Source organism: Lutjanus erythropterus, chromosome 8 (assembly GCF_056507025.1).
Source record: "Lutjanus erythropterus isolate fLutEry1 chromosome 8, fLutEry1.hap2, whole genome shotgun sequence".
Taxonomy (NCBI): domain Eukaryota; kingdom Metazoa; phylum Chordata; class Actinopteri; order Lutjaniformes; family Lutjanidae; genus Lutjanus; species Lutjanus erythropterus.
The window spans coordinates 29,083,944-29,101,428 of NC_139324.1; the positions used below are offsets into that span (position 1 = coordinate 29,083,944).

Genomic DNA, 17,485 nt, shown 5'->3' on the forward strand with positions numbered 1-17,485 from the left:
GCAGTGACTTCCTGGAGTCTTGTTGTTACCGTGAGGTTGGCAGGCAACCTAGCATTCAATCCAAATTTTCAGTTTCCAGTCTTTATGCTTAGCTAAGCTAGCCACCTAACAGCTGTGTAATGCTGGGCGATATGATTATATCTCAATATTTTTAAGCTATTCCACTATATATGCTATATATCTTTAATATACACATTTTCTGTTTTCTGTTGATGATGCCTGATTCATAAACATTAACACAATGAGATTTTTGATAAATAATTATCAGTAATTAAAATAACATCACTTTACTGTAATGCAGCTTTTAAACCCAGGAAAAAAACAACACTTCTGTCATGACATCACAATATAACAATATCCAAAATCTCAGATATCTAGTCTCATATCACTGTATTGATATATCAGTATATTGCCCAATCCTAAGGCTGTGACTTCATATTTAATGAGCAGATATGTGTTAGCAATGTTCTCATTTAACTCTTGAGAAGAAAGCAAATAAATGCATTTCATACTGTTGCTTTAATACATTTTGTTACCTCAGACAAATATGCAAAACTAATGGCCCCTGTGTGGCGAAAGCATCAATAAATAGCCGATAATCTGTGAAGAAATGCAAAATGCAATTCTTTACAGATCTGTAAAACATAATCAATGTTTCTGTGTTCATTTTTTTGAAATAACATCATCATATTTGCAGATGAATACATCATAGAGAGAATCTTGTCCTAAATGTTCAGGCTCTCAGACAAAGAAATGTCTGCAAGAACCAACTCCCTGTAGTTCGTGCGGGCAGCGCGATTAATACATTAAAACAAGCTATAGAAAAGGTTGTGATGAGGCTCCGTGTGAGCTGCAGCAGATTAAGGTTGATTCCCTTTGAATTTGGCTCCGGCTGCAGAGAACATGCGCAGTGAGCAGCGTGCTGCCTTCAGTCAGTGGAGCAGCTGTCCAGGGTTTGGAATTCCAACATGGCAGAGGCTGTGGTCAGTCTTCCCCTCACTAACTTGGAATGGTTTCAAATCGCGAGCAGCCACGCTTAACCTCGGCCAGCCATTCATGCGCGCCCTCCGCGGATCGATGGTACTATAAACCCTGACGCTGCCCTGTCACCTCCACAGGTAAGTCTTTCTCCTCCTGTCCGACGCTCGTGTTGACAATTTAAAAAAAAAAAAAAAAAAAAAACAGGAGAAACGGAGCAGCTCTGTCTGTCTGTCTGTCTGTCTGTGCGCGCAAACGCTCGCTGCTCGGAGACTGTGTCGCGCATCGCAGCGCTGCGGTCTGCGGACACTCGACCCTGCGTTTTCTCCAAACACGAATTACTGTCATCGCTTTGGCGAGGACGGAATAAAGGCTGCGAAGTTGCGCGATTAGAGCAAGTTTGCAATTAACGTCTCACTCTGCGTAGTTTGAGGAGATGTTCGCGCACACGGCTGGAACCGGTCCGTTAAATAACTTTCCCGCAACGAGAAGTTTTTGCATGTCAGGCTGAATAAAAGTTGTTCCGATAACCGCAGGCGGGAGCTTAATAGATGGCTTGTCATTGCGCTCTTAGCGGGACAACTGCTGGCAAGTAATCTATTTTAAAAGTAAAGGGAGGGGGGCTTCACGCTGCTTTAGCCTCTTCCTCTAATAGGCGGCATGAAGAATGTGTGTTTTCTGTCATCTACAGCCTCTCACACGCTTCCTATTCTCTGCTTTCAACAAGCGCAAGAAGAAGTGACAGGCTCCAGCCGTGTGTGTGTGTGTGTGTGTGTGTGGCTCTGCGTCTCCGTCCAGGGCTTTTTTCATTTTATTTTTAAAGGAGAAAAAAAAAATCCACGCATGTTCCGTTTTTCCCTTTGCTCCTGCGATGTCCTTAATTACACGACCTAAATGAACACCTGAAGAAAGAACAAGGCGTTTTTTTTAAGTTGTGAAATCCGATATCTGCTGCTGCTGCAGGAGAAAAAGTGGCTGTAATGAGAAGCAACCTTTGGAATTCCTCCTCGTGAAAATTCCGATTCTGCTGTTCTCCCTCTCCTCTTGTTTTTAGGCTTGAAGACATGATCACTAGCACCAGTATTTATGGTACGTTTCATTTTGGAATTATCATTAATATTACTGTTATTGTTCCATATTTGTCATATTTTGGAAAAAAAAGAGGCTGATGCATTTTTTCTTTGTGCATGTTTGGTTCATCTTTGAAAGTTTACTTAATTTAGGTTATAATAATAAATAGACCAGAGATAAAGGCACATTATATGATTAATTTGTATTATCAGTTGTGGAGGTTAACTTTAATTTTCCTTGGTTTCTATTTCTGACATTCTTTATGTGCAGTTGCTTTTTTCCTTCTTGTTGCATTGCTTTCATATTTTTGCATGCATTACACTAACAATATGATTATTGTGCCTCATAGACAGTGGCTGTGAAATTACCCAGACAGGCTGCAAATTGTCATTAAGAGATCAAATTTCAAACACACTTATTTTAAATAGTCTTTTTTTTATTGTGTGTGTTGAGACATAGTCTGTTATTATGTTATTATTAAGCCATAAATTAAATATTTGTCCTTAAAAGAATTTATAGAGGATATTCTCATGACAGCTTTATAAATGTTATTTATTTTAAAATTTATGACGTGACTGCAGCTAAGGATCTCTCGCAAATATTAAGAATTTTATTACCTCTAGTGTTTATCTGAAAACTGCAGAAAACAATAAATTTGGCATCACATTTTCTCAATTATCTGGTACCAGTTGCATCACAAATATTCCACATTTTGTGTTCCATAATTTGTAATATGAAGGATGACTAAAAAAGTAATGCAATAATGCTAAAATATGTTGGTGATATTATTATTGTTATATGGTAATTTGTTAAACATGATGTTGTATAGTCTGACTCTGAGGAAAACTCACTCTTGGACTTGTTGTAACTTTTATTCCAGGAGTTGTCATGTGCTTTTTTTTTTTATTTAGTTGTCACATTCTGCAACAACTCATTAGTGAAACTCAATCAGATTTGCTCACAAATTAGTTGAAAGGCAGCGTCAGAAATAGCCGTTATTCATGTTCCAGTGGAAATGGTTTGTGACAAGCCAGTAAATGGATCTGAACGTACAAAGTCAGGAGAAGTAACAAGTTGTGTGCTGTCTCTCTTTTGCAAACACTTTGTCCCGAGTGAACCTTTCCCACCTCCATAGAACAATTTACTTAATTGTGTTCACACATTTCATTTGCATGTTTTGCTTTGAGAGGAAATTAACATCATCAGCAGTGAGCTGAAGTATGTTTTCATTCCTCTTCAAAAAATAACAGCATCGCAGCATCCGTCACTCAGTGGAGGGAAAAAAAAAATGTACATTACTACCACGTTCATTATGTTGGAGTGTTTGGTTGTAATGTGTTTTTGTAAAGTGGGTATTAAATTTGTCGGTCAGATTTTTATGTGTTTTATATTTAGACCCCCCCCTCCATGCATGTGTGGTGGTTATTTTTATTAGGTAAGAACTTTGATTTTAGCTGCTCAGATATGGACACTGAACCAGATGGCAAATAGTTTGAAGCAATTAATTATATTTAAATCTGAATCCACAGTTTGCGTTTAGTAATAATCTGAAATACTTCATTTTATACCATATTTGGAAATGCATGACACAATGAATATTAGTGAAAGTTATGGTTTGAATATATTGTGCAAGAGTAGGTTTATTTTTAAAAAGTACAATGCATCTGAACAGTAAAAACACTCAAAATACTCTTGCAGATCTTTCCTCCTAAATATCCTAATTATTATTAAGTGCTACCTGAGGACATTTATCAGAGTTCAGACCCTGGAAGGGTTCCATGTCTGATCTCCTGCAGCGTGTTAGGTGATTCTCGCAGGTCCTTACTTAACCCCGGACACCTCCGGCGTGCATGGAAAGAAGCTGACAGCTCTGTTTATTTCTCATAGGATGGCACTTATGATAGCAATCTGAGCTGTTGCTTGACGTGAATCTCGGAGCCCAATTCGACGACAGATGCTGACCCTCCTGTTTTCATCACCTTCTTTGCTGAATGTCACACGTTCACACTTTTAAGAGCGACTATTTATACGAGCAAGAAGTTGTGTGAAGTAAACTCAGTAATTGCGTTCACCTATTTCTCAATGACAGGAGGATGTAGTAAATTACTCGTTATTTTTAGTCGTGTAATATTGAGGTTTTCCTCTCCACTTCACGGTCAGTGCACCTTGTTTAATGTAGTCAGACAGATTTTTTATTTTTTTTAAAGTCACATTGCTAAAGTAGTTTCTAAATTTCTAAATCTGATTTTTTTTTAAGGAAACATATCACTGTACAAATTCATATTTCTTTTCAGAGCATTAACTGCACCACACAAATCAAATCAGTAGGATTTGTCCAAACTGTTTCCAAATGTACCAGTAGATAGTTTATTGTTGTGTCTCATTCCCAAGACGTCAAACATTTTTGGTTGGTAAGGCGTCCCAAGCACAGTAAAATAAGGAGAAAATAAGGAAATACATGCAGACACCGCCACACACTTCTAGTGGGTCAAAAGTGATGATTTGCAGGGATTATATTTATTATATTTATACATTTTTTAAGGAAGATATTGCATATCATGCCTTTAATCACAGTTATGCCCAAGAACACACACAAAAACAAATCTTTGGTTTGCATCTTACATTTATCTTTGACTTGATGGTGTCGCATGTGAAGCAGGTCTGCAACTAATGATAACTTTCATTATCAACTGATCTTTCAGTCATTTTCTCTATATGAATAATTGATCAGTTGTTCGGTCCATAAAATGTTAGAAAATGGTGAAAACGCCGAACATTGTTTCTCAAAACCCAAGAAGACGTCTTCAAACGTCTCATGTTGTCCACAAACCAAATACATTCAGTTTACTGTCAGGGAGGACTAAAGAAAACAGAAAATATTCACATTTGAGATGCTGAAATCAGAAATTTTGTATATATAAAAATGACTCAAAACGATTAATCGGTCATCAGAATAGCTGGTGATTAATTTTAGTTGACAGCTGATCGATTAGTTGACTAATTGTTGCAGCTCTGATGTGAAGCAGTGCCGCTCTAAATGCTCTGATCGCTGAAAATGACAGGACCGACGTTTTATATGTGTGCACTCATGATGACAATTAAAGCAGCTCCTAACAGCCTCTGTGTAAACACCCCCTGGGATGTCTGCACTGCTGCTGGAAATCACATTTCTAAAGTAATTTTGAAATTTATAAACCTCATTTTTCTTTAAGGGAAAATGTTGCTTTATGAAATCAGATTTATTTTCTTTACCTAACTGCACCACATAAATCTAATTCAGGGTTTGTAATCTTTTATTGTTATAACCGTTACAATATATAGAATATCCTTGATTTATTATTAGGTAACTTAATCACAGTTGCGCCCAAGGACACAAACAAACAAACAAACAAATATTCAGTGTGCATTGTACGTTAACTTTGATCAATTGAATTGTCCATCACCTTCTTGATTAATCGATTAGTTGTTTTATCTATGAAATGTCAGCACAGTGTGACGTCCTCAGATGTCTTCTTTCGTCCACAACCCAAAGACATTCACTTCACTGTCACAGAGGAGTGAATAAACTAGAAAATATTCAGTTTATAAGATGAAATCAGAGAATTTTGACATTTTTACTTAAAAATTACCCAAATTTACTCTCAAAATAGTTGGCAATTATTTGATGGTTGACATGAATAATCAACTAATTGCAGCTCCAGTGTGAAACAATGCTGCTTTAAAATGTTCTGGTCATAATTTGAAGTCACTGAAACTGTTAAGCATCACTATGACAGGACCGACATGTGTGCACTCATGATGACAATTAAAGCAGCTCCTCCATACCTGTAACTGCCTCTGTGTAAACACACCCTGGGATGTCTGCTCTGCTTTTGAAAGTCACATTTGTAAAGTAATTTTGAAACTTCAAAATCTTTTTTTTTTTTTTTTTTTTTTTTTTATTCTAGGCGAAAAAAATGTCTTATAAGCTCATATTTATTTTCAGTGCACTGTTTGCACCTCCTAAATCAAAATCAGGGTTTGTGCTTTCTGCTACATATAGAACGTCTTACATTAATTTTTAACTCATTAGTGTCATTTTTGAACAATCTAATCATTTTCTTGATTGATCGGTGACTTGTTTGGTCTGTAAAATGTCAGATAATGGTGAAAAATATCGATCAGAGTTTCCCAAATGTCTTGTTTTGTCCACAGACCAGAGATATTCAGTTTACTGTCATTGAGGAGGAAAGAAAAAGAGAAAATATTCACATCTGAGATACTGAAATCAGAGAATTTCAACTTAAGAAATGTCTGAAATCGATCCTCAAAATAGTCATCAGTTATTATTTGATAGCTGACACAATTAGTAGCAGCTCTTGTGTGAAGCAATGCTGCTCTAAATATTCTGTCCATAATCTGAAGTCACTGTGAGTGATCACTAAAACTGACAGTGTGACATGAATCATTACTGTGACAGGACAGACACTTCAAATATGTGTGTACTAATGATGACAAGTACTTTTAAAAAAAATGTTGCTTTACAACTTCATATTTATTTTCTGTGCACTAACTGCACCACATAAATCTAATTCAGCATTTGTTTTTTCTGCTGTTATAACTAATATAACATATAAATATACACTAGAGTATCTGTAATTTATTGTAAGGTTACTTAATCGTAGTTGTGCACAAAAACACAAACAAACAAAAACAAATCTTTGGTGTTACATTAATACTTTTGATAGTATTACCAATTAATCTGTTGATTATTTTCTCGATCAATCGATTAGTTGCTTTGTCCATGAAATGATAGAAAAATGTAGTTAAAAAAAAAAAAAGTGAAACCAGATTTAGAAGCTGAAATCAGAGAATCTGGACATTTTTTATTTTGTTAAAGGTAGAACCAGAGCTGAGCTGTTTGTAAACACACCAGAAAGATACCAGGACGTCGTATACTGACTGTCTGGGTTGGTGAAGCATCCCAAGCACTGCAGAATAATGAGAAAATAAGGAAATACAGGCAGAAAGCAGGATCTCTGCAGAAACACCACCATACACTTCTAGTGGGTCATATGTGATGATTGAAAGGGATTATGCTTATATGAGTCTATATATTGTTTTTAAAGAAAATGTTGTTTATCATACCTTTAAAGAATGGCTCAGATTGATTAATCAATCGTCAAAATATTCTGCGATTAATTTAATAGTTGACACGATTAATTGACTGATGGTTGCAGCTGAAGAAATGCTTCTTTTAATGTGTTGTCCATGATCTGAAAGTCTGTGTTAGTCATCACTAAAACTGACAGTCTGACATGAACCATTAGGACAGGGAGGCGGTGTAAATGACAGGACCGACACTTTATATGTGTGCACTAATGATGACAATTAAAGCAACTCCTCCATACCTGTAACGGCCTCTGTGTAAACACCCCCCGGGACGTCTGCAGTGCCGTTGTAAATCGATGCAATATTCATCTGTACAGACGGATCTATTTGTCAGTAACTAGAAGGAATCCAGTTCAGCCCTTTGACTGGATTGTGTGAGATCAGTGCAGGATTGTCATCTTTAAGCAAATATGTTAAGTGGAGTCTTTACTGTTGTTCATATAAAAAGAGAGGGAGTCCCCAGTGGAGGAAGACGCTAGCAGAAGGGACAAAAAAACTCCTTTTCTTCTAAGTATTCTACGTGTCCCTCCCTCCCTCCCTCCCCTCTCTCTCTCTCTCTCTCTCTCTGTGTTCGTCTCCCCCTCTCTTGTATCCACATCTCTGTCGTTTCCCTCATGGCAGCTTGCTATGTTATCTTTGTGTGTTTCTCTCTACGCTGACAATTCTTGCACTGATCTAAGTTAGACTGCATTAGAAAGTGGAGGCAGCTGTCTGTTGCTATACTGAGGGACGTGTTTGCTCTACTGCAAAGATGAAGGACCATGAATCCTTGACATCCTCCCTTTCTCTCCCCTCCTCCTCCTCCTCCTCCTCCCCCTCCTCCTCCTCCTCCTCCTACCATCTCATTTAGACACAGCGACTGTCTGCTCAGACTTGTTTTTTTTTTTTTGCCTCTGAGTGACAGCATATGGCATAGACATTTTCTAAAATGCATGTGCCTACCATTGGCTGCTTGTACTTACCCTTCATGTGTCTCCTAGCTACAGGCCTGTCATGTTATTTTTTCATCTAATTCAAACAAAATACTCACCGTTTCATTTAGTTTAACAGATTCTGCTGGATAAGACAACACAGGTTGCACATTAGGAACCATTTAGTCTTACTGTTTCACTGCAGCACTAAAATTCAAACTGCTCCATAGATTTCTCTGGTTGTACTGTAGCATATGTTATATAGGGCTGTGCAGTGTGCCTTATAAATAACATGTCTATACTTTTAGGCTATTCTGTGATATATAATATATATCTCAATATACACATTTTCTCTAAATTAACATAAAGTAAATTCTCAAACAGTGCAAACATATGATGATGTTATAAAATACGATGCATTGTTGTAGAATTAACTACCAACCTGTAGCTCAACCTTAAACATCTACAGCAGTAAAATGCAACATACACATTAATGCAGCAGCAATCATACAAATCAAATATAATAATAAAACACTGACAGTAGGGCTGGACAATATGGACAAAATCAATTTGATATTGATATTGCTGTAGAGATGACTATTGGTGCTTTTGCAAAATGTCAACAACATTTTTTAAAATAAATAATCATCAGTGATATGAGGCTAATAAGACAACAGCTAGAATAGCCTGGTAAGTTCAGCAAAAAAAAAATCACTTTACTGTAATGCAGCCTTTAAAACCAGGAAAAGACACCTGGAACTACAATGATTAATCAGTTAATCGATTATAAACTGATTATTAAATTAATCGCTAACTGTTTTCAATTAATCGATTAATGAGTTTGAGTATTTTTCAAATTTCTCAGTCAAAATTAATGATGATTAAATGTTAATATCTTCTTGTTTCTTTACTCATGTATGATAACAAACTGAATATCTTTGGGTTTTGGGCAAAGCAATACATTCGAGGATGTTGTCTTGGGCTTCGGGACTCACTGATCAACATTTATCACTATTTTCTAAGATTTAATTGAACAACAACTAATCAGTTAATCAGGAAAATAATGATCAGATTAATAGACAGTGAAAATAATTGTTAGTTGCAGCCCTAAAGACAGCATATCACAATATAAAGCTATCCAAAATCAATCGATATTTAGTCTGATGTCACAATATCAGTGTTGTATATTATTACCCAGCTGTAATATCAGATATAAGGCTACAACAAACAATTAATTTCATTATCGATTAATCTGTCAATTATTTTCTCAATTAATTGATTAGTTGTTTGGTCCATAAAATGATGACGTCCTTAAATGACAAAAATATTCAGTTTACTGTCAGAAAGGAGTAAAGAAAACAGAAAATATTCATAATTCAGAAGGTGAAATCAGACTTTTTTTGAATTACATATGACTCAAAATAATTAATCAATTATCAGAATAGTTGGTGATTAATTTAATAGCCAATGAGTCATTGCATCTCTAATCATATTAATGTTTATGTAAGGATTATGTGCATGCATGTATTTGTATGTGATTGTGCATGTCTGTTGCTCTTTGTGCATGCTTTTTCTCTTCCACTTCTTTTTCTAAGAAGCTAATCTTTCACACATACACCCTGTGATGTTATTATGCTCCATACCATAACGCAGACTGTGCTTATAGAGCTTATGGTTTACTAAATGACTGATTATGACAGAAACACGTCCATGAGTCATGTTGTATAGGGCTGGTTTATTCAGGCCACATATGCCAGGCGTGTTATTTACACAGAGTGTAGCATTTGTTGCTCCTTAAACTCCTTGTTCTCCTCGTTGCAGCACACTGAGACAGTGGCTTTGTTTCACACGAGGCGTCTCTGCACTCATAAGGAGACGAGGCAGCTCCGAGCCTGCTGGGGATTGGCTAGAATAGACAATCCCCAGGTGTACTAAACTAGGTTTAGCACTAAGGCTTTTAATCTGGACTTGTAGGAGATTCATGTGCATTCATAGATTTGCCTCTGTAATTATCATACCCCCAGTGGCAGCCAGAGAGACGTTTGCCTAAATCACTGATGTCCTCATTACACTGTTTACATTTTAATTAGACATGCTAAATTCTTGATTTTTTTTTTTTTTTTTTTTTTTTAGTGGCGAAAAAGATTTCTTATCTCTAGTTCAGCAAAGATAAACTACATCTAGAATGTTGCCTGGCTGTAAATTGAAGCCTTGCAGATATTTTTCCACAGTCCATGTCTTAATGTAACTTTCTTAACATCCTCTTAAAATGATTTATAATGTGGTATTGTGGCTGAGCGTGTCATTTGTAGGCTGCTTTATGAACAAGGTCTGAATGAAGTGGCTTTACCCATATAAGAAATCATATAACATCGAGTCCTTGTGACTGAATCTGTGTCCATATCTCGAAATTATGTCTTTAGTCAGATTATTTACTGTTACTCTCAGGCAGTGGATATTCAACCCTCAAGGACTATGATTAACAAAATCTACAATTACATGGCTTCTGAAAATAGCTGGCACTTTGAGCCGTCATTGTGTGCCTGAGCACTGTTGCTTATCATTGAATAACCTTGGTGAAGAGAGGTGTTTTTTCCTGTCCTTCTTCCAAGGTGTTTTTTTTTCTCTTTTATTGCGTGCTGTTGGTTAGTTTCTAGAGTATTGTGAGAGAGCAGCGAGCGTTTCACAAGAGGATAAGAGAAAACTCAATATTTCGCTGTATTGAAATTCTTCTTGTGCTCTCACAAAACAGTGTCTGACTAATCTGGCAATCGAGGCCGCCATTCTAGCTCGACTGAAAACCCGTGCAACTAGAGAACCTTTAAGTACACATTTGTCAGCTTCATTATATGTTAGTCTTCGTTGTAGGTCTCTGAAATGTGTTTTTTTTTTTTTTATATTCAAACGCTCATATTTCTCTTGACGCTGGCCTGTCTTAATCAATATTTAGTTCAGTTTAGTTTAATTTTCTTTACTTTGCTCATTTCAGTGTTTTTCGATGGCAATGTCACAAAAACAGATAGTACACTTTAACACGAACCACTCACACAGGTTATAGAAAAAGGAGCAGGAGGAAGAAAAAGCTTATATTACCTGCCCTTTTCTTAATTGACAACATAAATACGTATGACCTTTCTCCTTTTTGTATATCACTCATAAAAATTCAACTGTAAAGAATTTAAAGAAGATTAAAGAATCAAACATTCAAAACCACCAATGACAGTCAACATAAATATGACTAAGTAAGTCTATAATATTCCATTATTTTGTCTCTATAAATACTATATATTATATTTACTATATAAATAAAAAACTATGGCTGCACAATATGGTGAAAAAAGTCATATTGTGATAATTTTGACCGAAATTACGATTGCTATATGTAATATGATTAGCGGGAATGATTGTTTCTGCATTAAAGTTTTCATTTTTACTGAAAAAATAAAATTGTTAAAATCATGATAATGTGATATTTTTTTGGGGCCTGAAACAAACAAACATGTTTTCAATCATTTGAAGAACAAGATTTTTAGGCTGGGGCGTCTCCGCAGTACTACAGTACCTCATTATAGAGTTTTCGTTCTAGTTCTGCGATTTAGATATTGCACTTGCCGATTTCAATAATATTGCGATTAATTGTGCAGCCCTACCGAAAACCATACATTTTGTTATATTCAAATTCAAGGATAATTTTTCATTTGTTTTGTCCTCAAACAGGATATTGCAACGTTTTGGACACTTTACAAATCTCATTAACAGATAGAGTAAATAGTTTTGGGGCCCAAAACTGACCCTTGTGGGACCCCACATTCACCCTCATAAACTCAGAGTCATTAGCAGCAAACTGCACAAACTGCTGCCTACTATTGAAATAACTACTTAACCACATATGTATATATATATATAGTCCTACTAATTATATAAGCCTGCAATCTGGACAATAACAAACCATGATCTATGGCACTGAATGCATTTAAATCAATAAATACCCCCACTGTATATTGCTTTCTTTCTATGGCTGCTGTGATTTTGTCTATTAATTTGATCAGTGCTAAAGATGTAGATCTGCTTGTTCTAAATTCATGCTGGTTCTCACTTATGTGCTTTTCTATAAAATCGTCTAACTTTTGCACAAACCACTTTTCAATCACTTTAGTGAAGCCCGCAGAGACAGCAGTGAATCTAACCCCTTAGTTAAGATAACACCAAGACACTGTGATCCCACTGCTTTGATTTTATAAAATGTAGTTTCTTCTAAATTAAATCAGAGAAAAAATATGTTAGTGTAAGAATAAAATTAGAATTGGAATAAATTTGTCTTGCAGAATAATACCGTATGCCAGTCATTTTATTTTGTCATTGTATGAAAATATAATTGTCTTATAATTGATGTATTGAAATACATGCTTGAATTAACTTTGATATTTATATTCAAGAGCATGCAGGGGCTAGCCTTGAATATAAAAGTTAATCTTTTGACTGTTTTTCATTGTCCCATTCATCACATACCATGCTAATTGTCTCAAATTGATATCTCAGACAATTAGCTAAAACGACGATCAGATGAGATGTGAGCCATTAGCGGTTCTCACAAAGTTCTCAGCGATTCATTCATCCTCCGTGGAGTCGGGTGGCTGACAGGTTGGCGCTGTGCCAGGTGCTGGCAGAGGGAGCCTTGAGCGCCAGGGACGGCGAGAGGATGGGTTGAGGTCTGCCTGATGGTGTGGAGAGGAGGGAGAGGAGGATGAGCGGAGGTGGGGGAGGGAAGAGAGAGGGGAGGGTAGAGGGGTGAGTATACGCTGCCACGGAGGTTTAAGGTGTCAGGCTGCGGCAAGGCAGCGGGTGTCTGCAGTGACACTGTGACGCGACCGCAGCGGCGTGTGCAGGAGTGAGGCAGGGTGACTGGATGTTTGGGGATACTCAGTGATGTTATGTGTTGTTGTTATAGCGTGCAGCTTATTAAAGGGAGAGTTAAGATTAATCAAAGTGAGGTCGTATGAGATACTTATCCATAGTCAGCGTGTACCTACAGTCGCTGCAGGTGGGCACGCCGCCAGTTTGGAGAAGCAGAGAGGAGTACCAGTAGGGATGTCAAGCAAAGTGCACAGGGTCGGCAGCAAAAGGTATTTTAGCCACTGGGAAAAGGTCTACCTAAAAAACACTACGCTATATTTAGAATATTTTCACAGCTTTACTTTGCCGTCAGACAGACTTTTCTGATGGGAAACTGCTGTTGTATGAGCCAAATACTGCTCTGTCTACACTAACAGAATCCACAATTGTGGGCACCTAGTTATAGTTAAAAGTGAGGGCAATATCACTGACAGGCAAGGGGAGGTAAAACAGGAATTCTTCTTCCTGTAGTGGTAACAAAATGTTAAAATGAAACATGTTACTAGTTTAAATTAAACTAAAGCTCCCTGTACTCTCTGGGGAAAATATTACACCAAACTCCCTTTAAGAATTATGATATTATATGATATTAGCATTTCATTATGTGTCCATAAAAACATAGAAACACAAGGCAAAAGATATCATATGTATTCTTGTCAATCCGGCATCAATATAATCCATAAAGATAAACAGTAATTTAATACAAACTTTACATTTATGTTTTTGTTGACTCAACCTGCTACAAGCCTGTGTGTGTCTGTATTTTAGAAGGAGAGGGCTGTGGGAATCAAATTTTTGATTCAAACTAGCTCAGATGTTTCAAAATAGCAAAGATGTGGGATCAGAAAGTGGGGATGCAACATACACTTTTGCATAGTAATAGTAATAGTGGGGATGCAGCTGCTCCACTTGTTTCGTTGCTTGTGACCACAAACAAAATTGGTAACGATACCTCACACATGTGGGCCGCTGGTCCACCACTGTTAGTTTGTTTGTGTTATTGTTTGGCTTCGCTGTTTTAAAAGGATAGTTGGGATTCATTGAAGTCACACAATGACGCAAACAAACTAACAGATCGAGGCACAGGTAGACCAACAACTCCAACTCCTGTGTGTGAGGTAAAATGACTGATTTTGCCTATGGAGTTTGGTTGGTTTGGAGAGGGCCATATCTGCTGGTATAACAGCAGTTTTTTATAAGTGGCTAAAATACCTTTTGTTGCTGATCCTGTCCACAGCAGTCCATTGTTTTGCTTCTTTGCTGGTGCTCCTCTCTGCCATCTACTGTAGGTAATACACATACTGTTGATATACACCTCTGTAACCCTACATCAAATAATCCGAACTATCCCTTTAAGGTATAAAGCACTAAATTAAGTAATTGCACAAACTACAAGTAACCTTTTGCTTTCTTTGAGGTAGCCGTTTGAAGTGGAGGTGAAACTTTGATTCCCAGCAGTTGCTGTATGCAGAAATAATTAAATATGAAACATTAAGAAAACATTTATGTTTTAATTACTGGTAGATTAATACATGTAGGCAATTAAAATTCATAAAGTTGTTCCTTGTTTTCTTCCCCTCCCAACAATGTGAGTCTCACTTTGCACGGTGTAAGTGAATAGTCTCTGCAAGTCTTGTTGTCTGGCATGTGGCCTATTTGACAGTCCCTCTTAGAGTCCACACGGAATTAGATTAATTTAAATCAGAAAAATAAGAGTGCAAAAAAAAAATGAGCGCTCAAGAGTTCAGCATCATCACAGAGCTTTATGAGGGCTGACACTTCTTTTGTGTTCATTATCAGGAAATCACCTCAGGGAGTCGTGTTGACTTTGCATGGTCTGAAATAGCTGTTAACAGTGGACTGCCCTGCGCTCGCTCGCTTCACTTCCACTCTGAGTATCTGGGGAGGCAAGGTGGAAATACCAAACGTAGGTTTTGCTGAGAAAAGCTAAACATAGCAAAGGAAATCAAGCCATTTGTTCACTTGGATGGTGTGCACCAAACAGAAGCTCCTTTTTTTTCTTTTTTCTTTTTTTTAAACGTGATTCCTGTGTGCAGTCTAGTATTGCACCTGCAGAAATAAGACAGAATGCATTCAGGTTTTTATTTTTTTTAGCTTTTTGTTGCTGAAAGCTCATTGTAGGAAATGAAACAAGAATTTAGTGGAATCAGTCCATCTTTGCTCACTTAACTTAAATATATATGTTTTATTTATTCAAGTTAATTGAACCCAAATACTGTTTTGTTTTGAAGGGAACATTTTTCTTAGTAATAATGTGGAAAAAATACATTCAGACAATTTAACAGTCTTTTTTCTTTTTTTTTAAGAGATATGCAATGTTGTAATAGCAAGAGGAAAAAGCGTCAGGTGAAGAATCACACAGGAGGAACTTATTTTTTTATTTACTTAACATAAATATACAAGTTTTATTTGTTCAAGTACATTAAACTTAACTTATGAGACTGTCTAACTAGAAGTCTTTGGACTTGAAATGATGAATTGAATGAATGCACTGCGATTTTCTCTTTTCTCTGATCAACTCATTAAATCAAACATGATCAGCTGACTTCCCAGCATGCTTTGTTCAACAGAGACCCTGAAGAAAAAAAATACATGTTGAAAATGTGCTGTGTCTCTAACACACTTAAGAGGTATAATATACAACATTTTCTTTAAAAACAATATACCGTATAGATTTATATAAACATACAATCTCTTAAAAGAAAAATATGGCAATATAAATATATAAAAATATACTTTTATTTCACCCTAGGAAAGAAAAGATCTGTGGGGAGACTCAGCACTGTTAAAATAAACTATTTGTTTTAACCTGAGGGTATAATATGTTACATTTTCTTTAAAAAAAAAATGCACAGACTCATAAACAAAAGTGTGGTGTTTGTCTGTGTCTGCAAGGAACCTGCTCTCTGCCTGTGTTTTTTTTTCTCTCATTATTTTGCTGTACTCTGGATGCTTTATCACCCCCAAATGTCGGTATCTGACGTTCTGATACCTCTGTAGTGCATCAATGAACAGCTCGGATAAATCCTACTGATTCTACTTTTTAAGATAAATCATGGTTACTTGTTTTCACAATAAAAATAACACTGTGAACCATGAACCATTAATATTTGGTAGCTGTGAGTAAATGACCCTTTCAACTGAGAAAATAAAATGATTTTTAAGTGTGATTGAAAAGTTGTTGGTCCAACTTAATGTCTCAAGCTTATTGTTATTCTTATACCTATTATATGTATAGTACAACTAAATCAAGTTTATTTGACTAGAAAAGTTCATTTGTTTTGAATCATTCCAAAAAAATGACCTCATCTTTTCAGATTCAGACAACTTAAAATCTTAAGGCGGTCCAGAGACTAACGAGGTAAAATCAGTTTGAGCTGTTTGCAAACGCACCAAAAAGATTGCTGATTGTTGAATCTCTTTCCTGGGTGTCAGATATTGACATATTGGGTCCGTAAAGCGTCCTGAGCACAGCACAATCATGAGAAAATAAGGAAACATAGGCAGAGGATACAGACACCACCACACGCTCCTAGTGGGTCATAAGTGATGCTTTAAAAGAATTATATATGTATGAGTCTATGTATTTTCTAAGGATAATGTTGCATATTATACCTTTTAAGTTTACAACAAATAGTTTGTTTTTACAGCGCTCTGGTTGCCCACAGATCTTTTCTTTCCGAGTGTGAAATAAAAAAAAAAAAGTATGTTTTTATTGTTATATTTTTCTTCCTGATTTAAAGGAAAATGTATTAACATTATGTCATTGTTGACATTAACAGCCCTGCTCACAGTTTATAGCAGTATTTCTATAATGCGCAGAACAATAGTAGATTCATTTACTTGGAGCGTGATGTTTCTTTCTGCAGTCCAAACCCTGACTGCATTGCCTCTCCCACATCTTTAAATGGATCCCATGAGTCTTCAGCTCTGTTGTTTCCATTATTCATTTCAAAACTTCCATGTAGCATGTAGAGGCTAGAGGGGTGAAAAATAATTTTGTGTCTGGAAAAAAAAAAAAAAAAAAACTGATGTAGAGCAAAGTCACTGCTTTATGCAAAGTGTGCCATGCCTTGGGAGCATGCGAGCTGGCGTACTGTAGGAGGAGTGAGTGCTTGGGCAAAAGATGTGTGTGTGTGTGGGGTAAGAGTGTGTGTGTGTGTGCGTATTCCTGTCAGTCTGTCAGCTAGGCCTAATGTGGCTCCCTAGAGGTACCTGGGGGAGACCCATCTAGCACCCAGTCAGCCTCTGCTGGCGGCCAAGTGGTGACAACGGGTTCCCACAGAGAGAGGAAGTGTCATAGTATGTATGTAAACTAGTGACAGATGACTGGAGACATGTGGCCTGTAGACACTGGGCCTGAAAGTAAAGCAGTTTTTGCCTCTTCGACTTCCTTTCCCTGTTTCCCACTTGAGACTTCAGAGAGTGAGCATGAGGCTCCACAACAGCACGGAATACAT

General features: G+C 36.8%; 1 protein-coding gene across 2 annotated transcripts in view; it reads left to right on the plus strand.

Annotated features, from left to right (window-relative positions):
- The first annotated feature begins 864 nt into the window (after nucleotides 1–864).
- Nucleotides 865–17,485, plus strand: part of fign (fidgetin) — a 42,206-nt gene continuing 25,585 nt past the window's right edge. The window contains exons 1-2 of one of the 2 annotated variants that reach the window (XM_084724094.1): nucleotides 865–1,118; nucleotides 2,033–2,067. In XM_084724094.1, the coding sequence (XP_084580220.1) occupies nucleotides 2,043–2,067 (25 nt within the window). In that variant the 5' untranslated portion in view covers nucleotides 865–1,118; nucleotides 2,033–2,042. The remainder of the gene's footprint in view (nucleotides 1,119–2,032; nucleotides 2,068–17,485) is intronic. The other variant, XM_084724095.1, reaches the window with a different exon arrangement.